General features: G+C 49.0%; 3 protein-coding genes across 42 annotated transcripts in view; 2 read left to right on the plus strand and 1 right to left on the minus strand.

Moving 5' to 3' along the window:
• The window catches only part of UBAP2L (ubiquitin associated protein 2 like), a 41,428-nt gene extending 39,610 nt beyond the window's left edge, over positions 1-1,818 (minus strand). For 20 of the 29 annotated variants that reach the window (XM_035719137.2, XM_025428825.3, XM_025428826.3 and 17 more), the window contains exon 1: positions 1,636-1,775. The gene's annotated coding sequence lies outside the window, so the exon portion shown is untranslated. Of the gene's footprint in view, positions 1-344; positions 690-1,293; positions 1,557-1,635 lie in introns of those variants that run through there. The other 9 variants (XM_035719134.2, XM_035719133.2, XM_025428810.3 and 6 more) reach the window with 6 other exon arrangements.
• Positions 1,819-1,876: 58 nt separating this feature from the next.
• Positions 1,877-20,566, plus strand: C7H1orf43 (chromosome 7 C1orf43 homolog). Of its 5 annotated transcripts, XM_025428833.3 has the most exons (10): positions 1,877-2,306; positions 2,660-2,761; positions 7,629-7,746; positions 7,964-8,017; positions 9,263-9,429; positions 9,518-9,576; positions 12,642-12,735; positions 14,520-14,560; positions 19,499-19,628; positions 20,142-20,389. In XM_025428833.3, exons 1-10 carry the CDS (start codon positions 2,241-2,243, stop codon positions 20,241-20,243), a joined length of 933 nt encoding a protein of 310 aa, XP_025284618.1. In that variant the 5' UTR covers positions 1,877-2,240; the 3' UTR covers positions 20,244-20,389. The 5 variants fall into 5 exon arrangements, with proteins under 5 accessions (XP_025284618.1, XP_025284616.1, XP_025284617.1 ...); XM_025428831.3 differs by lacking the exon at positions 14,520-14,560 and having other exon boundaries at positions 20,142-20,566; XM_025428832.3 differs by lacking the exons at positions 2,660-2,761; positions 14,520-14,560 and having other exon boundaries at positions 1,925-2,306; positions 20,142-20,566.
• Positions 20,567-25,803: 5,237 nt separating this feature from the next.
• TPM3 (tropomyosin 3) overlaps positions 25,804-27,572 on the plus strand; it is a 28,081-nt gene continuing 26,312 nt past the window's right edge. For all 8 annotated transcript variants that reach the window (XM_025428857.3, XM_049112630.1, XM_025428861.3 and 5 more), the window contains exons 1-2: positions 25,804-26,152; positions 27,249-27,374. In XM_025428857.3, coding sequence (XP_025284642.1) covers positions 26,036-26,152; positions 27,249-27,374 — 243 coding nt within the window. In that variant the 5' untranslated portion in view covers positions 25,804-26,035. The remainder of the gene's footprint in view (positions 26,153-27,248; positions 27,375-27,572) is intronic.

A 27,572-nucleotide genomic window follows, 5' to 3' on the forward strand; every position in this document is an offset into this window, starting at 1 on the left:
AATACTGGTTTGAACACAGGTGTGTCCTTGACCATCTTTTGAAAACCAGCTACTTGAAAAAATAGCCAGAGAAATTTTACAGAAAAAAATAAATAACAAGTATTTATTGAGTATCTACTATGTGTCCAGTACTTTAGGAAATACAAAAGCAGTATGACTCGGTTGCTGCCCTCAGGGAGCTTACAATCTAAGTTGAGCAACAATTCAGACACTCTGAAGCTGGACTGGGATGGGTGAGGCTTGCTACCTCTAACAGAACGACTAACTCCCTTAGGTGCTTTGTGGAAATGACCCTGCGTCCCCTTCTCCGTACACTCTAGTCTAATTTTAAAAAGAGTACTTGCCAGATAGGACACATTCAGCAAAGAGGGGCTTCAAAACTCGGGACCCAAACAGCCCGACTTAAGGTCTTTCATCATTAGCTCCGGGCCAGCGATGCTCGCTGTCCACAGCGGAAACCATCACTGGCACCGGCTACTCCTTACGGACAATGCTGGGGGAGTTCAGCGTCGCGGACCAACGCGGTTCCCTCCTCCTCCTCCGGGAGGGCTGGCGGTCAGCGGCCCTCGCCACCCCGGCAGGACCGTCCCTCGGCAGCACCCGGGCGGCGGAGGGGGATGGAGAGAACGCAGCAAACGCCTTTCTCCGCCTCATGCTCGGGGACACTGGGCGAACACGGTAACAATGACAACAAAAAGGGCCTGTTACTGTGTTTTGCTTCCACGACACCCTCCACCCGAGGAGACTACACTTCAAGGCGGAGAGACCGTCTCCTGTTTGTGACATCAGTTTGCAAGGCAATTTGGGGCTTGTCCACAGAGCACAGGGTCTGAAGGAATTTGGGATCCCCGCGCTACCCTAGGGGCGCGGACCCAGGCCCGGGCTCAGGGGCGCCCCCGAGGCGGACACCCCCACGGGCCTCCCCGACTGCTCCTCGCCAGCCCGCGCGGCCGCCGCGAACACGTTCCCGGAGCCGGGGCTCCCGCAGGCTGACAAAGAGGCCGGGGCCGAGAGGGGCCGCAGCCCACGCGCGGAGAAGGGAGGCGCACCCCGCGCCGCGCCCCCGCGGGGCTCCCGGCCCGCCGCCTCACCTCCCACCCGGAACAAATTCATCCTCCGCACTCCAGACCGAGGGCCACATGGGGGAGTTCGGGGCAGCTCCACCCCGCCGCCCTGCCCCCGCCGCCCCCAAACCAGGCCGGATCCGGACCCGAAGAGGCCGCAGCGGGCCAGGAAGGGAGGAGGCCCCCCGGGCGTCTTCACAGGCAGCGGCCGGGGCTCAGCGGGCCCTACCTCAGGCGGGGCCCAGGCCGCGCTCGCCCGCGCTCTTCCTTGCTCTCCCCGCTCGGGCTCTAGCCGCATGGCCCCCCCCCCTCCGGCCGCCCAAGCCCCGCCCCGGCCACGCTCCCAAATCGAGGCCCCGGCTCCGGCGCGGCCCACTAGGCCGCAAATCCAACCATAAACAAAACCCCCGGCGGCCGACTCGAGGGGGGGCGCCGGGTTCGCGCGACCGGGAGGGGTGTCCAGTGGGGGGAACGCATGGGGCGGGGGGCCTACTGGGGGGGGCGGCGGGGTAGGGGAGAAGGGAGGGAGGGGAAAAGGAGACCGCGGATTTAAAGGGGCCGCGGACAATACCCGGCCCCGCCGCGCTGCCGCTGCTGCCGCCGCCGCCGCCAACGCCGCTGCGCTCCCAACTTTACCTCAGTCTCCTCCACACTGACACCCCGGGCCGCGCCGCCCCTGTCACGTGATGTGAGGTTCCCTCCTCCCCACCCCCTCCCTCCTTTCCTCTCTCGCGCTCGCGCTCGCGCCTTCCCCCTCCCACTTGCTTGCCTGCGTCCCCCGGCACGTGACGCGAAAAGGGACGCGCACGCAAGCGTGCGCGCGCCACCTGGCCAGGAGCCGCTGCGCTGCGGCTCCGCGCGCTCGCCTCGTCTCTGCCGTGTGACGCACGGCGGCCTCCGTTTCCTGTTCCTGGCGTTGCTCGGCGCCTCCGCGCGCGCCGCTCGCGGGGCCGGTGCGGGTCTAGGTCACGTGCTGAGGGGAGCGGGAAGGCGACGTTCTTCTTTCCTCGGCCGTCGTCCGCCATGTTTTCAGGCCGGGTCAGCCTTGGATTTTCTCTGTGAGGAAATGGCCAGGGGGCTTTGGGGAGCCCCGGCGCCAGTGCCTCGGCGGAGCCCAGGCTGACGAAGCGAGGCGGCGGGGAGACCTGGAGCAGTTGTGTGCGGGGTGGGGAGGCCATGGCGTCCAGCAGTAACTGGCTGTCCGGCGTGAATGTCGTGCTGGTGATGGCCTACGGGAGCCTGGTGAGGAGATTCCCCCACCCCTTTCTGCCGTCGCTTCTGACCCAAGAGAGACCTGGTCTTCAACCTCCACCCACTCTCCTGCACCTTCTCTGGGCCTGGACTCCTCCCAGACCCGGGGACCGAAGCCACGGCCTCGGCCGCCCCGCCCCCCGCCGGGCCGTGAGCCCTGCCCCGGACCCGACCCCCCGAGCCTAGCCCGACCCCCGCAGCCTGCCACCCCACTTTGTCCCCGAAGCACCCGTGAGAGCCGCATCTGGGCATTTAAAACGGAGGCGTGTTTTGTTTTGTTTTGTTTTGTTCTGTTTTATCGTCTTGTTATTAAAGATTCCGTACTTGTTTCACTTTTTGCACAGGTGTTTGTTCTGCTATTTATTTTTGTGAAGAGACAAATCATGCGCTTTGCAATGAAATCCCGAAGGGGACCTCATGTCCCTGTGGGACACAATGCCCCCAAGGTAGGTCCTGCAGGCGCAGGAGGGCCCAGGAGGGCGCAGGACGGGATGTGTTTTGCCTTGAGGATGAGTCTGCGCGCTGTGCTTGTCAGTGGCCCGGGCGCTCTCGGGTTGGAGAGAGCGGGGAGGGGAGGAGAGGGAAGGGTAACTCGCGGGGTTAGCGCTCCTGCCCGGCGCCATCCGCATTCGCGGAGTGAAAGACTCGGGTTAATGTTGTCGGCTCTGTGCTGACAGTCGGCGTTGAGCGTCGTGTTTCCTGCTCAGGTTTCGCTATGGGATGGGTTGGGGGGTTGTTAGCCCGGATACAAGGGTTCTCCTGAAGGTCCAAGTCCCCCATTCCTGTGACAGGGACCTGAGGAAGCCGCGGGGCGTGCAGACCGCGAGTGGTCTTTTGTCCGCGGTTTCTCCTCAGAAAACTGGTTTCCTCTCAGCGTTTAAATACAGGCGAAATTTTCTCTCTCCCAAATGTCTGCTGAATCCTGCATGTATGTAGCTTTCTGCCGTCCGACAGGCACGCGAGGCCCCCGCCCTTGAGTGCGGTGCTCCCTACCTCCCAGAGGTCTAGCTGGGCTCCAGCTGCACGTGCCTTGCTGTGCCCTAGTGATCTCCCTCCTCGCTCTCGCTAGCTGATTTGCCCTTTAGATCTCAGCTCAGATGTGATTTTTCTCCAAAGAAGAATATTTATTGCTTATTTTGAAGTAGGTGCTCTTAATTTTTTTCATACTATCCTGATATTTTTCTAGATACTAATTTATCACAAATTTGAGTGTGTCAATTTGTTTAATGCCCAGCTTCCACTAGACTGTAAGCTTCAAGAATGCAGGCCCCTGGGGCAGCCTGGGTGGCTCAGAGGTATGGCGCTGCCTTAGGCCCAGGCGGTGATCCTGGGGACCTGGGATCGAGTCCCATGTCGGGCTCCCTGCATGGAGCCTGTTTCTCCCTCTGCCTGTGTCTCTTCCTCTCTTTCTGTTTCTCGTAAATAAATAATCAAAATCTTAAAAAAAAAAAAAAAATGCAGGCCCCTGCCTACATCTAACAGTAGGCAGTAATTTTTGAGTCACAAAACAGGCTACTGGGAGAATTAAAGCTAGTACATAATTCCCTCAACTCCTAGATCAGCGTCCTTTCATCAACCGGTGCTGCTAATCCTCCTCTTTTTGTTCTTTGCTAAGGTATTTCATGGAAACCTTAAAGTGTTGTGGCCTAAACGCTCAACAGAGCTTCTTCCACATTCCCTCAGTTCTCCAGATGCCAACTGCTCTATAAGAGGGATTTAGGGCTGGCTTCCAACACATCATGATCCAGGCAAAAGTTTATTTAGGAGCTTTCTGGACTACATGAGATAAGATGTAGAATTCTACTTTAAAGAATTCTCTACTTTAAAGAATTCTCTACTTTAAAGAATTCTCTCATCTAGATTCTCATTTATTGCTGGTGGAAATGCAAATAAGTGAAACTACTTTGGAAAATAATTGGGCATGATCTAGTAAGATAGCACATGTACCTAATCTGTAATGCAGCAGTTCTACTTTTACCTTAAGAGAAATTAATTTTTTGCTAGTGTTGTACCAAAAGACATGTATGAGTGTTTTAGTGATTGTGATATTTCAAGAAGAAATTTAGTTCAAATGTCTAGTTGAGCATATTTATTAAAATGTATTTATATTTTGGAATACTACAAGAATAAGCTAAGCAACAAATATATAAACATTAAACTTTTTTTATGATTTTATTTACTCATTGAGAGAGACACAGGCAGAGACACAGGCAGAGGGAGAAGCAGGTTCCCTGTAGGGAGCCTGATATGGGACTTAATCCTAGGACCTTGGGATCACACACGCCCTGAGGCAAAGGCAAAGGCAGACACTCAACCCCTGAGCCATCCAGGCATCCCCACTAAACTGTTTTTGAATGAAAAAAGCCACAAACATGAGTAAACCTCAAAAACATACTGAGTGGAAAAAAAAAAAAAAAAAACAGGAGGCCATTCATAAAAAACTACCATTTTGTTCCAGTCCTTTTTTATGAAATTCTACAACAGACAACTATATCAATAGTACATAATGTTGCCTGAAGCAGGGAAGCAGAGGTTGACTGCAGAGACGTGTAGAAGTGTAGAACGTTTTGGGATGATGGAAGTGTTCTATATCTTGGCTGTAGTGGTGGTTGAATGGGTGTATTCATTTGTCAAAAGTCATCAACCCAAGTTGGATGTATTTTATCTCCTTTAAGTTCAACCTCAATATAAAGTGTTTAAAATTTTAAAAGACAATTTATAGAGGAATTCAAAACATATTTTTCCATTTGTGTGAAGTTCAAAACCAGACAAAGCTAAACATCTAGTTTAGGTTGGTAATGTGATAAAATAGTAAAGAAAAGTGAGATTCTTGACAAATTAAGGTTGGAAGTTGCATTCAGTCAGGGATAGGCACTCAAGGCTTCAGAGTCATTGGTAACATGTTCATAAACAGGATAGTGGTTGTAGATGTTCATCTTAATGATTTTTCAGCTCCTTAAAATGTAGGTAACAGGTATTCCACACTTGATATATTTCACAGTGGAAGTTTCTAAAAGTTTCTAAAAAGTAACAAGGAGCACCTGGGGAGCTCAGTCAATTATCACAAGTTTAGGTATCCATCTCAGGTTCTGAGTTCAAGCCCTGCATTGGGCTGTATGCTGAATGTAGAGCCTACTTAAATATGGGGCGCCTGGATGGCTTAGTTAAACGTCTGCCTTTGGCTTGGGTCATGATCCTAGGGTCCTGGGATTGAGTGCCTTGTCTCCCTGCTCAGTGGGAATCCTGCTGCTGCTTCTCCCTGCTGCTTGTGCTTGCTCGTGCGTGCACTTACTCTAAAATAAAATCTTAAAAAATGTTTAAGTAAATAAACGTAAAAGTTAGAAGAAAATCTGCTGAGGCTCTTAAGAGACATGAACTTGGAACTATTAACAGTGGTTCTGGGTAAGTGAGGGGTGGCTTTAGTACTTTTTTGGAATTTTAAGCCATGGGTGTAAATTACCTATTTAAAAGGATTGAGGGCAGCCCGGGTGGCTCAGTGGTTTAGCGCCACCTTCAGCCCAGGACCTGGTCCTGGAGACCCGGGATGGAGTCCCACGTCAGGCTCCCTGCATGGAGCCTGCTTCTCCCTCTGCCTGTGTCTCTGCATATCTCTCTCTGTGTGTGTCTCTCATGAATAAATAAATAAAATCTTTAAATAAATAAATAAATAAATAAATAAATAAATAAATAAATAAATGATTGATAAACTTTAGGGACGTCTGAGTGGCTCAGCGATTGCCTTGGGCTCAGGGTGTGATCCTGGATTCCGGGAATCAGAATCGAGTCCCCCATCAGGCTCCCCAGAGGGAGCCTGCTTCTCCCTCTGCCTGTGTCTCCACCTCTCTCTGTGTCTCTGATGAATAAATAAATAAAATCAGAAAAAAATGTTTTAAAGGATTAATAGACTCTAGAAGAAAGCCTTAAGAAGTTCTGTGGTCCATCAGGTAGAATGGCCCCTATGGTATTATATATTATGTACAGGCTTGCTTTTTTTTTTTTTTTTTTTTTTTTTTTAAGATTTATTTTATTCATGAGAGAGGCAGGTTCCCTGTGGGGAGCCCGATGGGGGACTCTATTCCAGGCCCCCCGGGATCACACCCTGAGCAGAAGGCAGATGCTCAACCCCTGAGCCACCCAGGCGTCCCTATATAGGCTTTCTTATGGATATATATTTTTTAAAGATGTATTTGTTTATTCATGAGAGACAGACTGAGAGAGGCAGAGACAGGCAGATAGAGAAGCAGGCTCCTAGCAGGGAGCCCGATATGGGATTCTATCCTGGATCCCGAGATCACAACCTGAATCACAGGCCAGCACCCAACTGCTGAGTCACCCAGGCATCCCTTTTACGGCTTTTTTTTTTATTTTTTATTTTTTTAAGATTTTTATTTATTCATGAGAGACTCAGAGAGAGAGGCAGGCTCCATATAGGGAGCCGGACGTGGGACTCAATCCTGGGTCTCCAGGATCATGCCCTGGGCTGAAGGCGGTGCTAAACCGCTGAGCCACCCTGGCTGCCCATCTCTTACAGATATTTAGAGTAGATTATGACTCCCGGTTTTTGTCCATTTTTTCTTTTTCTGGAAGTTCTTTGTAACACCCAACTAAGATTTTAAACCAGTCAGAAATAATATTGGTACTGTAGAACTTAAGTTCTAGCAGGTTAAAAGATCTAGCTTAGGAATGTACAGTTTAGGGGCAGCCCCGGTGGCTCAGCGGTTTAGCGCCACCTTCAGCCCAGGATGTGATGATCTTGGAGACCCAGGATCAAGGCCCACGTCAGGTTCCCTGCATGGAGTCTGCTACTCTCTCTGCCTGTGTCTCTGCCTCTCTCTCTCTGTGTCTTCCGTGAATAAATAAATAAAATCTTTAAAAAATAAAAAAAATTAAAAAAAGGAATGTACAGTTTAGAGAAGTTTTTAGAGAACCTAATTCCAGCCTTAAATTTTTTAGTCTTACCTGGCAATTTTATCAGCCAGATGAGCATTTTTTTTTTAATTTTTTTTTTAAATTTATTTATGATAGTCACAGAGAGAGAGAGAGAGAGAGAGAGAGGCAGAGACACAGGCAGAGGGAGAAGCAGGCTCCATGCACCGGGAGCCTGACATGGGATTCGATCCTGGGTCTCCAGGATCGCGCCCTGGGCCAAAGGCAGGCGCCAAACCGCTGCGCCACCCAGGGATCCCCCAGATGAGCATTTTTATTTTTCTGCTTCTTTTGTCTTAGTTGTTCACTTGCTCGGCCCCATTTCCAGGTTGATGGAAAGCAGAGTATAAAGTAAATGGTTGTATATTGTTTTCTCTGTGTGAACAGGACTTGAAAGAGGAGATTGATATCCGGCTATCCAGGGTTCAAGATATCAAGTATGAACCTCAGCTCCTTGCAGATGGTGATACAAGACTGCTACAGCTGGAAACCCAGGGAAATCAGAGTATGTGGCATGCTCTTGGAGGATGCTTCAGTGAGGAATCCCACAAGTTCAGAATTCCTTTGGTCTCCGAGCTGTTAGCATAGCTGCTAGCAATACCTGCATCTGTGGTTCCTCAGTTGCTGGGTATATTTCAGATACGGGGAGGCAACTTATTAGCTTGCTGGAGTTTGGGGAGTCTTCTGAGGGTTATATCTATGACCAGTCTCTTTCTTAACAGATTGCTACAACTATCTATACAGGATGAAAGCTCTGGATGCCATCCGTGCCTCTGGTAAGGGTTATCCAACAGGATAGTCAGAATTCTGAAAGCCCACCTGGGGAAGAGGGAGGAACCCACTTTATAGATACTAGAATTTGTCCTTTCTGTACATCATTGGCTAGGAGGAATTTCCTAGAGTTTGAGAGTACTAGGTTATTATTTTGTCTAAGGAAATGATGGAGGCACGTTATTTCTTCAGTAAGTGAATTTTGTTTTTGTTTTTTTTTTGTTTTTTTTTTAAGATTTTATTTATTCATTCATGAGAGACACACAGAGAGGCAGAGACACAGGCAGAGGGAGAAACAGGGTCCATGTAGGAAGCCTGATGTGGGACTCAATCCCGAGTCTCCAGGATCAGACCCTGGGCTGAAGGCGGTGCTAAACCGCTCAGATACCCGGGCTGCCCTTGTTTTGTTTCATGAACTGGATTGGATGGTGGTGATTTGCTTGTTTTTCCACCAAAAAAAGGTGATCTCTGCTTTTTCAGTAAGACCAAGATAAATGGTTATTAGGTTTTTTTTATTCTATGACCATTGTCAAATATGCTTCATCTCTGCTAAAACCTGGTTTTGGGAGGGGGGGTTGTTGTGGGGTTTTTTTGTTTGTTTTTTAAAGATTTTACTTATTTATTCATGAGAGACACAGAGGGGGAGAGGGCAGCCCAGGTGGCTCAGTGGTTCAGTGCCGCCTTCATTCAGCCCAGGGCTTGATCCTGGAGACCCGGGATCGAGTCCCTGCATGGAGCCTGCTTCTCCCTCTGCCTGTGTCTCTGCCGCCCTCTCTCTCTTTCTGTGTTTCTCATGAATAAATAAATAAAATCTTTAAAATAAATAAACAAACAGGGGGAGAGAGGGAGGCAGAGACACAGGCAGAGGGAGAAGCAGGCTCCACGCAGGGAGCCCGACGTGGGACTCGATCCCGGGTCTCCAGGAGCAGGCCCTGGGCTGAATGAAGGCAGCACTAAACCGCTGAGCCACCTGGGCTGCCCGTAAAACATGGTTTATATTATAGAGCCAGGATGAGCGAGTAGGAGGGTAAATTAGAGACACTGTTGTGTACCTTTGGTGTAGGTTATAACACAGGTTATAGCTGTGTTGTCACCACCAAATGACCACTCAGGTATAGCTCTATGAGTCTGGTCTTCATTCTATTAGAATTTTCCTCTAATTCACTCATTGGACCCATTTCTTAACTTGGGTGATAACTAGGAAGACTAATAAATGGGGGAAGGGTTATCATTATCTATTATCCCCACAGAGATACCATTTCACGCTGAAGGCAGGCATCCCCGTTCCTTAATGGGCAAGAATTTCCGCTCCTACCTGCTAGATCTTCGGAACACTAGTACTCCTTTTAAGGGTGTACGCAAAGCCCTCATTGATACCTTGCTGGATGGCTATGAAACAGCCCGCTACGGGACAGGGGTAAGAGGGATGGCCACTTTTTCCTTCAGGGACCTAAAGGGATACCGCAACCTGAGGGGGGTCTCACTCTTCCTTCATCTTTCCTCAGGTCTTTGGCCAGAGTGAGTACCTGCGCTACCAGGAGGCCCTGAGTGAGCTTGCCACCGTGTAAGTGTGGCGGAGACTATGTCGTTGGGGCTGGTTGGAGAGTGCTGCTATGCCCCCCACCCCCAGCGAGGTGCCCTTCCTAAGCAGTGGTAACAAAATCACCATGATGAGCTGCCAGGTCCTGCCTCTCCCTCACAGCTGAGAGCATGTGCTTCTCTACAAGCTTAGAGAAGGGGAAGCCTCTCCTACTCTAGTGCCTTCTCCTGTTTTTGTGGTTTTGTTTTTTGGACTAGCTCAGTAAAATAGTGAACTGTCAGAATTGGTGTAACATTTATACCAATAAAGGGAATAAAGTTATTTAGTATAGAGATTCCTTCTCTTCTAGGGTTCCAGTGTCATCTTTTTTAATGTCTTGGTCTGATAAAAGTAACAGCTCAGTGCCATCTATTTTTATTAGCACTTAAACAGCATTGGGAACCCTGTCAGAAACTAAGGGCATCACTGTAGTAGTATCAGCTGTTGAGTGTGTGTTACAGGATTCACGACTTTTGTCTGGCATAGTTTTATTTTTTTAAAGGTTTTATTTATTCAAGAGAGACACAGAGTGGGAACCCCGGGTGGCTCAGCAGTTTAGCACCACCTTCAGTCCAAGGTCTGATCCTAGAGACCCAGGATTGAGTCCCGTGTCAGGCTCCCTGCATGGAGCCTGCTTCTCCCTCTGCCTGTGTCTCTTCCCCCGCCCTCCCCCTCTGTCTCTCATGAATAAATAAAATCTTTAAAAAAAAAAAAAAGAGAGAGAGAAGCAGGTCCCCTGTGGGGAGCCTGATGTGGGACTCAATCCCAGGACACTGGATCACGCCATGAGCTGAAGGCAGACACTCCACCCCTGAGCCACCCAGACGTCCCACATCTGGCATAGTTTTAAATGTGCACTAACAGTAGCTTCATGGTGGTGTTTATGCAAATTTCAAAAGGGTGGGAAGGGAAAACCAATGTAGAATAAAGTTAGTTACCAGCCTTGAAAAGAACCACCTCTGTTTTCTGCTGTGTTGAATATGGCTCTTTCTCAAAAGAGGAGTATATCTATCCTTTCTTATCTATGTCCTTAAAAAGAAACTGCCTTGTTCCAAAAGCTAAAGGTCCAGTAAAAACTGCTCAAAACAGGAGTAAAAGTGAGCAGGGAAGAGGGTGAGGAAGGGGGCTTAGTCCGGAAGTCACTCAAAGGAGCCTATTTGAGTACCTTCTGCTTCTACTCATCTGGGGTCCCTAGATTTATCGAATTCATAAGGACAGGAAGGAGATGGTGGATGCCAGGAGCTGGAGGGTTAGGGTTTAATGGGAACAGAGCTTCAGTTTTGCAGCATGAGAAGAGCTCTGGAGACGGATGGTAGAGATGACTGCACAGCCAATGAATGTATTTAATGCTGCTGAACTGTAAAAATTTAAAACTGATTAAGGAAAAAAAATGAAGATAAAACTGGTTAAGGTAGTAAATGTGTGTATTTTACCACAGTTTTGTTGAAAATTCAGTCCTGGGCGTGGGGGCACACATGGGTGGCTCAGTAATATAAGTGTCCGACTCTTGTTTTTGGGTCCGGTCAGGAGATTGAGTCCCATGCAGGTGTCAGGCTCTGCACTTAGCAGGGAGTTTGCTTGAGATTCTCCATCTCGCTCTGCTCTTCACCCCTGTATGTGTGCACATTCTCTTTTCTCTTTTTCTCTCAAATAAATAAGTCTGTCTTTTGTTTGTTTTTTGTTTTATTCAGTCCTTGGGGTTCCTGGCAGGCTCAGTTGGTAGAGCATGCGACTTGTCATCTTGGAACCATGAGTTCAAGCCCCACCTTGGGCTTAGAGCTTAAAAAATAAAAAGTGGTACCTGGCTGGCCCAGTTGGAAGAACATGTGACTCCTTTTTTGGGGTTTTGTTTTGTTTTAAGATTTATTTGAAAGAGAAAAACAGTACAAGTGGGAGGGGCAGAGGGAGGGAATCTCAAGCTGACTCCCTGCTGAGCATGGAGCCCAAAGAGGGGTGTATCCCAGGACCCTGAGATCATGACCTGAGCCAAAACCAAGAGTCTTGACTGCCACCCAGGCACCCCAAGCACATGATTCTTGATCTTGGAGTTGTGAGTTCAAGCCCCATGGTAGGTATAAAGATCACTTTAATAAACTTTAAAAAAAAATTCAGTCCTTGATTGCTGGTTTCTAGAAATTTTCAGTGAGTCTAGTGAAGAGGATAGGCGCTGAAACCTGGCAAACTTAGATTTGCACTCCAACCCTGTCACTTGATAGCTTTGGGACCTCAGGCCGTTTCCTAACCTGGAAAATGGGGATGTTACCACCATTTAGAGATACTGGGATATCAGTAAATTAGATGTTGGTAAAACACCAAATTTAATATCCTAACATGTCCTAAGTACTCAGTAGCTGCTCCTGTTCTTATTTTTTGGTGTTGAGTTTTCAAAGGACTGTTTTTGGACTGGGAATATATTAGTGGCATACATGCATTAGAGGAATCGGCAGAACTTAAAGTTTTCTTTAAATAACTTTTTTTTTTTTAAGATTTTATTTATTAATGAGAGACACAGGCAGAGGGAGAAGCAGACTTCATGCAAGGAGCCTGATGTGGGACTCAATCCAGGTCTCCAGGATCAGGCCCTGGACTGAAGGCGGTGCTAAACCGCTGAGCCAACCGGGCTGCCCTAAAGTTTTCTTTATAGTGAGAGGAAGAAAATGTTGAGCCAGGGGCAGCCCCAGTGGCGCAGCGGTTTAGCGCCGCCTGCAGCCCAGGGTGTGATCCTGGAGACCCGGGATTGAGTCCCACGTTGGGTTCCCTGCATGGAGCCTGCTTCTCTCTCTGCCTGTGTCTCTGCCCCCCTCTCTCTCTCTGTGTCTCTATAAATAAATAAAATCTTTAAAAAAAAAAATGTTGAGGCAGGGACTCAGTGGGAAAATTGGTTTCTCTGTTACTTCCAAGCTATCAGATGGGATTTTAGTAACTAGTTTTTAGATGGGATGGGATCAGTTGTGGCTATAGCTACGTTTATATAGAATGGACAAGCTTTGAATTGTACTCTTGTGCTAGTCCTTGTTCTGTCCTCGACCTGCCCTCTCTGTATTCTCCAGGGTCAAAGCACGAAGCGGGAGCTCTCAGAGACAGCACCAGTCAGCAGCCAAAGATCTAACCCAGTCTCCTGAAGTCTCCCCGACAACCATCCAGGTGACATACCTCCCCTCCAGTCAGAAGAGTAAACGTGCCAAGCACTTCCTGGAGTTGAAAAGTTTTAAGGACAACTATAACACTTTGGAAAGTACACTGTGACTGCCTGATGGACGCTGCTGCTGCTGGCAGGGCCAGTGGCCTCGGGTCATCTGGCTTGTGGGCCCAGGTCAGCTGAAGTGCCACCGTATCCAGCACTTTTAGGGTTCATTCCTAGAGAATCGTTCTTCAGCCTGTTCTTACAGTCAGTTTCAGAGAGTCAGGACTTTATTTTCCTTTGGTAGTACTTTTTCCTGGAGTTGAATTCAGATGTTTTTCTTAATGTTCCATTAATGCTTCCTTAAAAATCCTCACTTGGTTTTGATTATAGTTCATTTGCCCTTCTTTTTTTCCATTTTCCAGACTATAAATAATCCTGAGTGAGAGTTGGGGTGGTTGGGCTTGGTGTCTTCCATGTCTACCCCTTCATGCACAGCTGAATGGGGACCATTTGGGTTTGAGCTCTCTTAGAGGTGATTGGCAGGAAAGACAGACACGAACTAGTGGGGAGGTCTCGTGAGGCCGTGGGATCAATGTGGAGTGGCTTGCCTGGTTCTCCACTTAAACTGGTGTGTGGGGAAACATTAACACAACCTCCCTGACATGCAAGGATTTGCCCTTGTGCTTTCTTTCCATACTGTCTTGAATAAATGAAAAGGGAATGTTGGCACCTATCCTAATCCCATCCCCCCACTTACTTGGGGTGCTTATGGGACAGTGAAGAAATGTCAGACCAACGTATGGTTCTGACATTCTAAATTATTTAATAAAATGAGTAATTAAAAACATGATTCATTTTTTATAGTTATTCTGTTTTTAAAGATTTATTTATTTGGGAATGTGCATGTATGTGAGCAGAGGGAGAGAAGCAGATAACCCCACTGAGGGTGGAGCCTGACAGGAGGCTCCATCTCAGGACCCTGAGATCCTGATTAAGGATCAGATGCTTGGGATCCCTGGGTGGCACAGTGGTTTGGCGCCTTCCTTTGGCCCAGGGCGCGATCCTGGAGACCTGGGATCGAATCCCACGTCGGGCTCCCGGTGCATGGAGCCTGCTTCTCCCTCTGCCTGTGTCTCTGCCTCTCTCTCTCTCTCTGTGACTATCATAAATAAATAAATTGAAAAAGGAAAAAAAAAAAAAAAGGATCAGATGCTTAACAGACTGAGCCACTCAGGTGTTCTTTGGACCTAGGATCATACAGAGACCCCACAAAAGTCCTAAAATTGGGACTATGGTCCTTGCTTCTAAAATGGCCTGTGTCACTAATAGAAGGCAGGAGAACCAGGATTCACCTCAGGTCTCCAGGGCAACAGGCCAGGTGACCAATCAAGTCCTAGGCTCAATGTTTTGTTGGAGGAGAATGTGTTACTATGACTACTGAGTCCTGGGTGACCCATTGGACAGAAAGGAGAGCCTGTTTCGCGTCTCACGTCCCGCCAGCTTGGGAACATGTCTGTGGAAAAGACAATGAAAGTAGAAGAGGTATGCAGAGGAGGAAGGGGGCTAGCTGACCAGAAGCAGACGGTTTCCTGAGGGGCCCATGCTGTAACTGCTGGTCGTTCCCTACCAGCTCCTTCCGCATGTTTTCTCTGACCCCTTCTGAAAGGAGTAGCATTTTTGTCCTCACTTCCCTAGGAAGTGGCCATTCTCCGTCAAGAAACAAAAGCCCATGTGCCCTCAGGGAAAGGTGCTGGGGACGGGGTGCTGGACATCAAGGGACATGAGCAACTCGCTTTTCTTGCAGAGTTTTCAAAGGGTCCAGGGATTTAAGAAGATGGTTGACAGGTAATGTCTGCTTCTACCCCTTCCCTTACCTGTCCACTTGACCTTGTCACCCTCTCATGACACGTCCCTTCCAGCCACCTCTCAGATCGGCCTCGTCCTCATCCTGGTCCTCGTACTCCTCCTGGTTCCCGTTCTAGTTTGGGGCTCCTTGAGAAGGAAGTGGGGGTGGGGGCAGGAAGCAGCCCTTTTCAGGGACAGCCTCCCAGTGCCCACTAGGTCCTGCTACCCACATGGTGATTTTATTGTCCCTTTCTTCCTATTCTCTGAAGGGAAATCAGGTCGACTTTTTGTTCTTTTATTTGTTAAGGAGAATGCAAGTATTTGCTTTGTTAATTATGTGATGGGTATGCTGTATTTTTATTTTTAAGATTTTATTTACTTGAAAGAGAGCAGGAGCAGGGAAGGGACAGAGGGAGAGGGAGACTCCCCACTGAGCAGGGAGCCCGACGATATGGGGCTCGATCCCAGGACTGTGGAATCATGACCTGAGCTGAAGGCAGACATTTCACTGACAGAATCCCCTGGGCGCCCCTGCAGTAAGTATTTGGTGAGTGAGTGAATGAGAAGACTAGGCTATATGTCATCTCTTTTTCACCATGAAGCTTTTTAAAAGACATGTGCTCAGGTCTTAATCTAGAAAATTCTGACTATGATGGTCTGCGATCAGGTAGGATAAGCCAGTTTTCTGAGGCTTTGCAGGTGGTTATACGCAGAGCTAGCAATTAGGATATGAGGGAGCAACTGCATATAATTTTAATGGGAGTCCAGACTGATGGAGACTTTTTACAAAGACACTTTGATGAAATCTGTCAAAACTTAAGATCTCAAAATTCACACATCCTTGGAACTGGCAACTATACTTCTAGAAGTTTACCATATATATATACACACACCAGCAAAGACTCAAGATTGTACAGACACAAGAGTGTTCTAGACAGCCATTGTTTATAAAAGTAAAAAAGGGGGCACCTAGCTGGCACAATCGGTGGAGCAGGCAGCTCTTGATCTCAGGGTTGTGAGTTCAGGCACCATGTTGGGGGTAGAGATTACTTTTAAAAAATAAACCAAAAAAACTAAAAAGTGGAAACAATCTAGCTGGTTAAATTATGGTATAAAAATACTAGGCAGCTTTTACACAGAATGAAGCAATTCTCTGTGCTGGAAGAAAAAGTCCAAGTTGTTAGATAATAGTATTTACGTAAATATATGAATTCATGGTAGGTAATAATAGTGGTATATGATAGTAAAATATTCTGGAAGTATACACAAATACAGCTTTGTTGAGAACTGGAACAAAAGAAGAAAGATTTCACTTTTCATTTAGTATATATTTTTAAGATTTTATTATTTTATTTTTGTTAACGTTTTATTTATTTGACAGGGAGGGAGGGAGGGAGAGGAAGGGTTAGAGGGGGAAGAAGAGGGAGAATCCCAAGCAGGTTCCACACCCAGCACGGAGCCTGACAGGAGCTGGATTTCAACCCTGAGATCACTACCTGACTGAAGTCAAGAGTTAGACACTTAACCAACTGAGCCACCCAGGCACCCCAAAGATTTTAAGTAATCTCTACACCAGCATGAGGCTCAAACTCATGATACCAAGATCAAGAGCCACATGCTCCACCAACCGAGCCAGCCCTTCTTTTTAAAAATTTTCTAAGAAGATTTTATGTATTTGAGAGAGCTCGCACAAGCAGGGGTAGCAGCAGAGGGAGAGGGAGAAGCAGACTCCCTGCTGAGCAGGGAGCCCGCCATGAGGTTTGATCCTAAAACCCTGGGATTATGACCTGAGCTGAAGGTAGATGCTTCACTGACTAAGCTACCCAGGCACCTCCCCACCCTTTTTTTTAAACACAGTGTATTTATTGAATATATCACAACTGTTCAACCAGAGACTTCATTTAAAAAACAGGGACACCTGGGTGGCTCAGGGTTGGTCATCTGCCTTTGGCTCGGCATGATCCCCAAGTTACGGGGTCGAGTCCCACATCGGGCTTCTTGCATGGAGCCTGCTTCTCCATCTGCCTGTGTGTCTGCCTCTCTGTGTGTGTGTCTATCATGAATAAATAAATAAAATCTTAAAAAAATTAATAAAAAACAAAACAAAGATGATACCACAGCTTAGAAAGCAAAATCCCAGGCAGAAATGAAAGGACAGAACATCTAAGGAAAAAATAAAAAGACAGCGCTTTTTTAAGGAGAGACAGTCCATAGTCAGGGTTCTTGGCTGGAGACCTGCTCTGAGGTTTCTTGCAGGTACATCTGAAAGACCATGGGTTTTTCTGGAGCTCATAGGGCTATCAGTGTTGGTTTCTCCCAGAAGGCTCTCAGTGGATAGCAGTGGTCCTAATGTCACCCACGGCAGATTACCTGTCCTGCAGGATGTCCAGGCAGGTGTGACCCTGGGTGTCCACATTGGGGTGGTAGCAGACGTGAAAAACTTCACTGTGGGCGACTTGTAAGGGGAGCCCCTTGGGAGCGCCAAGGAGAGCTTGTACCTCAGTCTCCTACACATTGCCAGCTGTTCTGTGATGGTCCCCACCCATTTGAAAAGGTCTGATTCAGGGAAGGCAGAAATTCCTTTGTTGCCAGACATCCGTGAGGGACATAAGCTCCTCATGCAGCCTCTTGCCCACAGGGTCCCAGGCAGCACCTTTGTTGGCAGCCGCTGGGTGGCAGTTGCGGGAGGCCATCTGGGCAGCGTGGGCAGGAAGACAGGAACTCAGCACGACTGCGACTCTCAGTATATTTCTATATGGGTTAAATTTTCTATCATCTGTAAAAAGAATACTTGATTTTTTTAAAAAATTTCAACAGGGCGGGAGCGCCTGACTGGCTTCGTAGGTGAAGCACATAACTTTTTTTTTTTTTTTTTAAAGTCTCTATCCACCTATTCATGAGAGACACAGATAGAGAGGCAGAGACACAGGCAGAGGGAGAAGCAGGCTTCTCACAGGGAGCCCGATGTGGGACCTGATCCCAGGACTCTGAGATCATGCCCTGAGCCGAAGGCAGATGCTCAACAGCTGAGCCACCCAGGCATCCCATGCACATAACTTAATCTTGGGACTGAGTTCAACCCCACACTTGGCGTAGAGATGACTTAAAATCTTTACGGGCTCAGATGATTAAGTACCCGACTCCTGATTTTGGCTCGGATCAGTGATCTCAGGGTCATGATGGTGAGAGATCAGAAAGCAAGCTGAGGACAAAGCATAGGCTGACACCCCACAGTCCCCCCAACTTCCAGGTGGGATATGTGTGACATTCCCTGGCTGCCCTGCACTAAGGGAGGGAAAACCAAATGGTTAATTTATAGAGATTACAATCCTGCAGGACTGGAGTCTCCCTCAATTTACAAAATTTACAATTTTCTTAGTGATTTACAAGAAAAAGGCGTTTTTATCAATAACCTCACTTCCAGAAGGAAGCTCCCAAATGTCTTAATGTTAATGCTTTCCTAGAGGGAAAAACAGCCTTAACTCGACAATGGCAAGGCCTCCAGTATCCTGTGAGTCTTCTTTAGCAGATGAAAGTTCTTTAAAAAAGCCCTCTGTGTCATGGGATCCCTGGGTGGCACAGCGGTTTAGCGCCTGCCTTTGGACCAGGGCGCGATCCTGGAGACCCAGGATCGAATCCCATGTCAGGCTCCCGGCATGGAGCCTGCTTCTCCCTCTGCCTATGTCTCTGCCCCTCTCTCTCTCTCTCTGTGTGTGACTATCATAAATAAATAAAAATTAAAAAAAAAAAAAAGCCCTCTGTTTTTCCTTACCTCACCCAACCCCAATGTTTATAATCATTGACCCCTCACAAACCTGGGGCAGCAGCTTTTTCGCCCAAGGTCTGGTGTCTCTCCCCTGCCCCCCAGCCCACCCTCTGCTTTAATAAAACCACCATTTTGCACCAAAGACTTCTCAAGAATTCTTTCTAGGCCATTGGCTCTGGACCTTCCCAACATTCCAAAACTACATCAGTGAGATCAAGACCTTCTTCAGGCTCTGCACTCAATGTGGAATCTGCTTAAGATTCTTTCTCTCCCACTGCCTCTGCCCCTCTCCCCTCTCTAAAAAAAAATAAAAATAAAATGTTTTTTAAAATTTTTCAACAGGATTTATCTGAGCAGAGGATGTGGTGTGTGTGTGTGTGTGAGAGAGAGAGAGAGAGGGAGAGAGAGAGAGAAATGCATAATTGTCTTCTGTATTAGGGGCACCTGGGTGGCTCCATCGATTGAGCAGCTGACTTCTGATTTCAGCTTGGATTGTGATCTCAGGGTCCTGGGATCAAGCTGCATATTGGGCTCCCTGCTCGGTGCAGTCTGCTTGTTCCTCTCTCTGTTCCTCCCCCTGCTTGGTCTTTCTAAATAAAATCTTAAAAAAGAAAAAAAGCAACCTGGGGATGCCTGGGTGGCTCAGTTGGTGGAGCATGCAACTCTTGATCTTGGGGTTGTGGGTTTGAACCCCACACTGGGTGTAGAGATTGCTTAAAAATAAAATCTAAAAATAATAATAATAATAAAAAATAATAAAAATATAAATAAATAAAATAAAATCTAAAATAACAACAACAAAACGCACCTTACCAAATGATTCCAGAATCTGTCTAGCTAAGATTGAGAATCATGGTATAACAGAAGGTATTAATTCTTACACTGGGTTTGATACCCACGTCTGCCATTAAGTGACCTTGGGTACCTTACCTAACTCTGTTTTCTCATGGTATGATGCAAAATTTGGTATCTGACGCATGGCTGTTATGATTAAATGGCCTGCATATTCAACATAGACTAGGGTTCTAAGTTAGTTCTAGTTACCCTTTCAAGGAGTTTGCCATCTTCTGACATTGGCATGGAGGTTCTGGGAAGAAAGTGACCTCACCAATAGGGTTTGTATCTCCATTCCTCACTAACCCATCTAGCTCCTACTTCTGTATCTGGGGCAGGTGGCGAAATTCACATACTCGCTGTATGTGGCAGATGACACTGAGCCAGAGGAGAAACCTGTATGCTACCCTAAGGATGCAGGACACCATGGGACAGGAGTTGGCACTAGCCAACAAGCAGCTACTGATGGTGAGTTCTAGCAAGGGTGACTTGAAGCCTCATCCACTATTACCCTGTGCCAATGCCCACTGGATTCCCAGATTCTTTGTGGCTGCCATTACTCACACACCTCATCTGCCTCTGAGGGTTTCAGCACTACACCAGAGATGTGACCTTCTTCATGAAGTGGCTCTTTGCATTCAGTGGCAGGTGGCACGTTCTCACGTCCCAGAGCGCAGACTCGTCCTTGTTCAGTGTCCTTGCTCACTGGCCTCCTAGAGCCTCTCTTTCCTGGGTGCCTAGCAGAGCTCATGGTTCCTGGTGCTCTCAGCAACTATTTGCTGAACATGAGGCTTCATCCATGCAGAAAAAATTGGGTGGGCTTCCCCTCTGGCGGTGCAGCCTCTCTGCTACCGCCCAGCTCTATGTCCCTGCTAAATCCAAATCCACAAGAGGACACAAGCTGGAAAGCTACCAGGGGGAGAGTGAGGACGAGGGCAGGCAGAAAGCAAACCTGACACTGTGTTCTGCCCTCCCCGCCAGGTCCGTCAAGCGGCCCTGCACCAGCTGTTTGCAAAGGAGCATCGGCAGTACAAGCAGGAGCTAAGTCAGATGGGCAAAGCATTTTATGTGGAGAGACTCTGATGGCAGCTGAGACAAAGCTGGCTCTCAAAGGCTCGACTGTAGACATACGCTCGTTCTTCAGCCCTAAATCTTCATTGTTTGGACAATGTTTATTCATAGCTGTAACCTTAAAACAACTTCGTGGGTTTTGCTCACTGCTGCTCAGATGTCATTTCCTCTGGTCTTTCTTTCTTTTTTTTTTTTTTAAGATTTTATTTATTCACAAGAGACACAGAGAGAGAGGCAGAGACATAGGCAGAGGGAGAAGCAGGCTCCCTGCAGGGAGCCCAATGTGGGACTTGATTCTGGATCCTGGGATCATGCCCTGAGCCAAAAGCAGACACTCAACTGCTGAGCCACCCAGGCGTCCCTGGTCTTTCTGTCTTCTTGGGCAAATATCTCTAAGTGTGGCTGTTTACCCACAGGGCCCCTGTGCTTGGGTGTCGGGAAGTCTGGAGTCATGAGACCCAGGACAGGTATCTCTCTTTTAATTCAAATTCCTGCCTTTCCCACCCTTGCCAATTGACAGGGCTCCAAACTGAAGTGCCCTGGGCAGTGAGGCAGGGAAACTAGCAGGCGGAGGGAAGTGGGGAGCAGTGACATTTATGGTGAACTGCCAAGAGCATGTTACATCTAAGGACATTCAAATTCTGAAGAATTCTAAGTACTGATGGATCACATATGTTTGTAGACCATGGAGATCCACTTCACATCAAACCACAAGGCAAGCCTGAGGGATCCGCATTGTGCAGCTTTAACAAAGTACAGGGACACCACCAGGCCTCTGTCCCTGTTCCTTCACCTGCTGTCTGTGTCCTCATTGGCGACTCATCCTCTGCATACTAACCTGGCACCCCCCTGCACTCCAGGGGGCTATGTGCATGTGCTGCACAACTCCCATCTCCCCTCCCCTCCCTGCCCCTGCCCCTCATCTGGCTCCACCTTCCAGGGTGCAGTTCTTGTCAGAGCCCGCTCCTTTTCTCCCTCCACACCCCACCGCTGGGCACAGAAGCAGCAGGTATAGAGAAGGGTACGGGCTTTGGAATCATGTGGGTTCAGAGTCCAGCTTCATCCCTGAACTGTCCTCACCTTGTGTAAGGTAATTCTCTGAGCCTCACTTTCCTTTTCTGAAAGTGGAGGAAATAATTTCCATCTCACAGGATCATTATGAGAATTAAATGAGATAATGTATGCAGAGAGCAAGCCTAGTGCTGGACAAATGGTGGGAATCCTCCCCTTCCCTCTCTGATTTCCCTGTGACCCTGGCCACCCCTGGTGGTGCTGAGGTGTCACTCCATCCCATGCCTGCCTCTCTGCCCTGTGCATCTGCTCATCCTCCAGCCTCCATCACCCTGTTTCCCAAGTGTCTTTAGTCAATGACTCCCAAGTTCCTGTACCCAACAAGACCTGGGGCCGTGGGGTTGTTGGGAAGGTGGGCATGGACAAGGAAGGAAAGTGAGGGGCGCCTGGGGTGTCCAGGTCATGATGTCAGGGTCCTTGGATCAAGCCCTGCGTCCTCAGCAGGGAGTCGGCTTGGGATTCTCTCCCTCTGCCCCTCCACCTTCCCATCACTCTCTAAGATAAATAGGGGAGGTGAGGTAACCGCGTTGCCAGGGACAGAAGTGGGCACACTCAGCCGGGATCTGACCTGCAGCTGGAGGCCGGGGCTCCCGCTCGCCCGAACCCCTCTGTTCACGTCCTAGCCTGTGCCCCCCGCCCCCCCGGCTTTATCTGCGCCCGGCATCCACCCCCAGCCGGCTCTGCAGCTTCCATGCCCCCAGGAGAGCCTGGCCTTGGTCTCATGGAACACAGCAGATCTGGGTCCGGATCTGGCCTCCGTCACTTACTCCCTGTGTGGCTTGGGGCGTGCTGCCTTAACTCTCTGCGTCATGGTTCCTTGTTTATAAAATGGAGGTGACACCCCCCTCACTGGGGATTAAATAAAGCACTCTGTAGAGAGGTGGCATCTGATGTCCAATGAATGGTCAGCCATCGTGATGACTTCCTGCCCTGGGATACTTCTTCCCCTCTTTATTTCCTCTCTGCTACCTGGCTGCTCCCCATCCCCCCACCACACTCCTTGGCATCTCCTTAGTTCCCCTTTCCGCAGTTCAGGGCATCCACAGAACACCCTGCCCCCTCTGCCTCCCTGACCTTGGCCTCTGTCCCCAGGGCTTGTCAGTGCTAGGCTGGCTCGGGTATTGGCAGGCTGGCCCCTCGGGAGCCCGTCTCCCCCAGTCCCCTCTGTCTGCTCTGTCTGCTCTCATCACATCAACTATTTCACCCCATCACACCCAGCCACCCCCTTCTTCTTCTATGGCTAGTTCCTGACCCATCTCTGGCTCAGAGGGGCTACACAGAAGGCACTTGCAGGAGAGCGAGAAAGCTTTCACGTGAGGCCTGCCTCTCTGCCCTGTGCGTTCCTTCATCCTAGGTATGCTGTTCCTGCCTAGGGATGCCTGGACTCAGTCTCCTCTACACCAACACTCACTACCTCCGTCCCCTGGTGCCCCAAACACCAAGTCCCTTCAACTCCTGCTGGTCCTTTCCCAGCCTCTAGCTCCCTCGGGATAGTCCAGGTTCCCAGAGAAAGGAACTAAATGTGGGCTTTGGGGTAAGAAAGGTGGCCACAAAAGCAGAACTGATGCAGGCCCAGCAGGAGCCACAAAGGAGTGGGGACAAGAGCACAGGGCTACCTTGGGCTTGGATGCCCTTGTGTCTGTCTTCCCTGGAAGGCAGGGGCCACAGAATGGGAATTGACTAGGCCTTCGGACAAGCTATTGATCTACATCAAGGGCACTGTGCCGTTGGGGGATGTGTTGGGGTGAGGGGGGGCGGGAATCCAGACTAATGGGAACAAGGACACATGGAACAAGCCTGGGGCTGAAACAGAGCCCCCTCCTCCCACCCCTGCACTTCCACCCGAGCCCCCTGCCTGCCCTGTGCGGCTATAACTTGGGCTCCTTTCTGCCACAGTAGAGAGAAGCATCTGCCTGCCGCATGACATTCAACAGATCTGATCCTCTTCAGAAGAAAAATCCCCCAGAAAGGAACCAGGCTGGATCCCATGAGGGAAGACTCTTAGAGAAGCCAGGCCAGGAATTCTTGGTGTAAAATGTTCCAGAAGACAAGAGCCCTAAGAACTGCAGGCTTCTTTCTGGCAGAGGGGTTCTTCCCCTGATTCCATTCTACCCGGCAGGGGAGACCATAAACCTCTGGAGCCTAGGCTGGAGCCTGCCAATGAGACAGGCCACTCTTCTCTTCTGGACACCCAAGGGTGACCTTAAAGGTGCCTGCAAGACATGGGGAGAAGGTGAGAAGGGACAAGATGATGGGAGGAAGCAGCCAGGCATTCTGGAAGTTTCTCTGGCTACTTTTCTGTCATATTTGAGGTGGGAGGATTCTAGGAGGGGGTCAGCTGGAAGGCTCTCAGCGTTTGCTGGGGGTGATCTGGAAGATTAAGTGTTCTGTTGGAAAGGTAAATCAGGATGTGCAAGCCCCCTGCCCCCAACCCCCGGAAAGCCTCAAGGCAGTGGGAAGGAGGATGAGGGGAGCAGGTGGCCAGGCTGGCTCTCAGCACTGTGGTCATGACATGAGGGGGAGAGGCTCTGTGTGGGAGCCCTTGTTAAGGATAGGAGCTCGGATGTGGAGCTCTGCCAGGTACGCTTCCTGGTTTAGGCTAACGTGATCCAGCAAAGGCCAGGCACTGGTAGGAGAGGAGTTGATATAGGGATGGCACGAAGGGCAGATGAATAAAAGCCAGCTATCTTGGGAGGTGAAGAGCAGGGTTCAGTGTCCTTCCCTAAGGATATGGCTTGCCATCTAGCCATGCTTGGTGGCTGGAGGGGAGGGAGGCAAATGACCACTAAAGCTTTCCTGCCTGCTTCTGTGTGATATGTTTGATATTGGGTTGTTTAATTAGGAATCAACTAAATATCGAACATATTCTTACAGCAGTGGGCAATTTGGCATCAACCTCTGGGGCTCTGGGGCTCTGACTGAACCGTTTATTTCCAGGACTCCTTTGGAAAGCTAGTGGCGGCAATGTATGTGGGTATCAATATTAAGCTGGAGAGCTAGTGTGGGAGTGCGAGGGCTGGAGTTTGAGTATTGAATCTCTCTGTATTTTTCCCTTGTACTAGAAGGGATGGATCTCTCATCTTCTGTCCTTGTACGTTTTTCCTCCTTATTCAACACTGCCCTGACCCTTATGGACTATTGCTTCCTATCCCTGGGGCCTCCTTGTTCACTCATCTTGCAGTGAGGGGCTGTGGTTTTTCTGCTTTCCTTGAAGAGTCAATTGATGGTCTAGCTGCCGATCTACCTCTAGTGACTGGAAGCTCCTAATAGTGGACTCCAGTTTTACCCTGTGCCCTGGTGGGTGTCTCAGTTACCCCACTGCTGGGGCTTAATATTAACAATAGCCATCAATCCTTGACATATGACTACTTGGAACCCTTCATGTTCTTTTCTGATAGCTTTGGTCATCTTGAATAGTGCCCTTCTCTCCCCGGGCATATTCTCAGATTGTATGGTGCTGGTATACTGGGATCAATTGCCACCTGTCAGTAAGAGGCTCCAAGTGGAAGAATGACATGGCCTGGAAAGAAGCCAGGGAGAACAGAGATCATGAGGGTGATGTGATTGTGATGAGTGTGTGTTAGTAGGAAGGTCAGGTGGGGGTAAGGAGGGAACAGAGAGCTAGGAGAGTGGAGAGCAGCGCAGAGCTTGGTCAGTGTGGGTATGAAAGTTCTACTTAAAGATCCCTGTTGGCAAACAGAGGGCATGACCCTACCCAGAAGACTCTGACCCTCCCCTGCTTCTTTCCCCCACCGCACTTTAAGCTCTGGGAGGGCCTTCCAGATACCAACCTTCACTGCTCACTCCATCCCTGTGGCTCTTAAGGGGGAGGAATGATGTCTCCCTGCCAATTAGAGACTCTTGAAATAGCACGGTAATTTGATCTGGGGATCTGGGGGACTTGTCAAGGATCAGGAGTGACCTCCCTCTTCACTATTACTCAAGGTTCCTGAATACTGGGAATCAAAAGGTAAAAGTCAACCAGTGGAGTCTGACCAGCATCCATTATAGCAGGGTAAGGGTAATGGGGAAACAGAAGGGTAACTGGGACCCTCTGGACGAGAACCACCCATCTGGAATTGCCAAAGTATGCTTCTCTCTCTCTCTCTCTCTCTCTCTCTCTCTCTCTCTCTCCCTCTCTCTCTCTCTCTCCCTCTCTTTTTAAGATTTTATTTATTCATGAGAGACACACAGAGAGGGGTAGAGACACAGGCAGAGGGAGAAGCAGGCTCCCCACAGGGACCCGATGTGGGACTTGATCCCAGGACCCCAGGGTCACGACCTGAGCAGAAGGCAGACACTCAACCATTGAGCCACCCAGGTGCCCCCCCCCCCCCCCCCCCCCCCCCCCCCCGTCAGTGTTCTCCTTCTCCCTGTGCCTTGTTCTTTTAAAACACCCACAGAGCTGTATGGAGAGTGGAAAGTTTCAGGGTCAGGGAGAACCTCTCCCTGCCCCCACTTTCCATTGTCTAAAATCAGCCTCAGCTGTTCCCTAATTTTTCTTTGCTGGTGATGTCAGTCCATCAAAGTGTCTCACCCCTGCTTCCCCAGGGAGAACAATAATGGGATGGAAGGAGCTGGAAATACCATATTAGGAAGGAGAGGTGGAGCCATGAACAGAGATAAAGGCTTGAGTCTAGGAGAACTCCGTCATTCAGGCAACAGCCCCTCCTTTCTTGCCCTCATCTCTGGTTCTTCAGGGTTACAGGTGAGCTCACCAACAGCCACTGCTCATGATGGAGGCCATCAAGAAAAAGATGCAGATGCTGAAGTTGGACAAAGAGAATGCTCTGGACCGGGCAGAGCAAGCTGAAGCTGAGCAGAAGCAGGCAGAAGAGAGAAGTAAACAGGTGGGTTCTGGCATCGGTTCCCTCAGCTGCTGGTAAGCAAACCAATGAGACAGGAGACAGTCCTCACAGGAAAGGCAATGAGTGGGAGCGACCCTCTTCGTCCCCAGGTCTCGCTGGATAGGCAGAGGACATCTAGGATATTTGTCTCAGGCTGCCTATGTGACTTTAGAGAAACCTGTGGCCTCCTCTGAGCCATGGTGTGTCTGCTGGATCTAAATGGGAGCAGATTATGTTTTGGGAGGACCTGATTTCTAGAGGAAAAGGTGGGAGCTTGGCATGTAGCATCTCTTTTCCCTTAATTTTTTTTTAAGATTCTATTAAAAAAGAGTAATCTCTATGTCCAACATGGGGCTTGAACTTACAACCTTGACATCGAGAGTCACATGCTCAGGGATGCCTGGGTAGCTCAGCAGTTGAGTGTCTGCCTTTGGCTCGGGGTGTGATCCCACGGTCCCGGGATGGAGTCCCGCATTGGACTCCTGCGTGGAGCCTGCTTCTCCCTCTGCCTGTGTCTCTGCCTCTCTCTCTGTGTGTGTCTCTCATGAATAAATAAATAAAATCTTTTTTTTTTTTTTTTTAAAGAAGCAGCTTCTTTTTATTTATTTATTTATGTCACACAGAGAGAGAGAGGCAGAGACACAGGCAGAGGGAGAAGCAGGCTCCATGCACCGGGAGCCCGACGTGGGATTCGATCCCGGGTCTCCAGGATCGCGCCCTGGGCCAAAGGCAGGCGCTAAACCGCTGCGCCACCCAGGGATCCCCAATAAATAAATAAAATCTTAAAAAAAAAAGTCATATGCTCTACCAACTGAGCCACAGGCATCTATTCCCTAAGATATTTCCCATCCCAGAGTCTTAAGATGAAAATCCATCATGGCTTGGTTATGTTGGGGTTGGAGATCCCAGGGTCACACAGCAAGGCCTGACTCCTAGGGCAGCTGGCTGGAAGTGGACAGAGGGAAAGTACATCTCTTTAGGAATGCTAACCCATGTTAGCATAGGCTGGGTACAGAGGTCCATCAGGGCTTCGGAGCCCAGGATCTGAGCCTGTACTATTGTGTGTATGTCTTGTGTGTGACTCTTGGGGCTCCTGTAGCTGGAAGATGAGCTGGCTGCCATGCAGAAGAAGCTGAAAGGGACAGAGGACGAGCTTGACAAGTACTCTGAGGCCCTGAAAGATGCGCAGGAGAAGCTGGAGCTGGCAGAGAAGAAGGCTGCTGACGTGAGTACTAAAGAGATGGAAAGGGGTTAACCCACACATGCACAGCACCATGTTAACATCACTAAAGCCAAACACACTTGGACACATACATACGTGTGGAGTCACAGAGCGGAGACATAGATACATACATTCTTATCCATAGTCACACATGGACACACTCTTGTACACACATTTGTTCTCAGGCATGTGGAGAAATCT

Source organism: Canis lupus, chromosome 7 (assembly GCF_003254725.2).
Source record: "Canis lupus dingo isolate Sandy chromosome 7, ASM325472v2, whole genome shotgun sequence".
In the NCBI taxonomy this organism is placed as follows: Eukaryota; Metazoa; Chordata; class Mammalia; order Carnivora; family Canidae; genus Canis; species Canis lupus.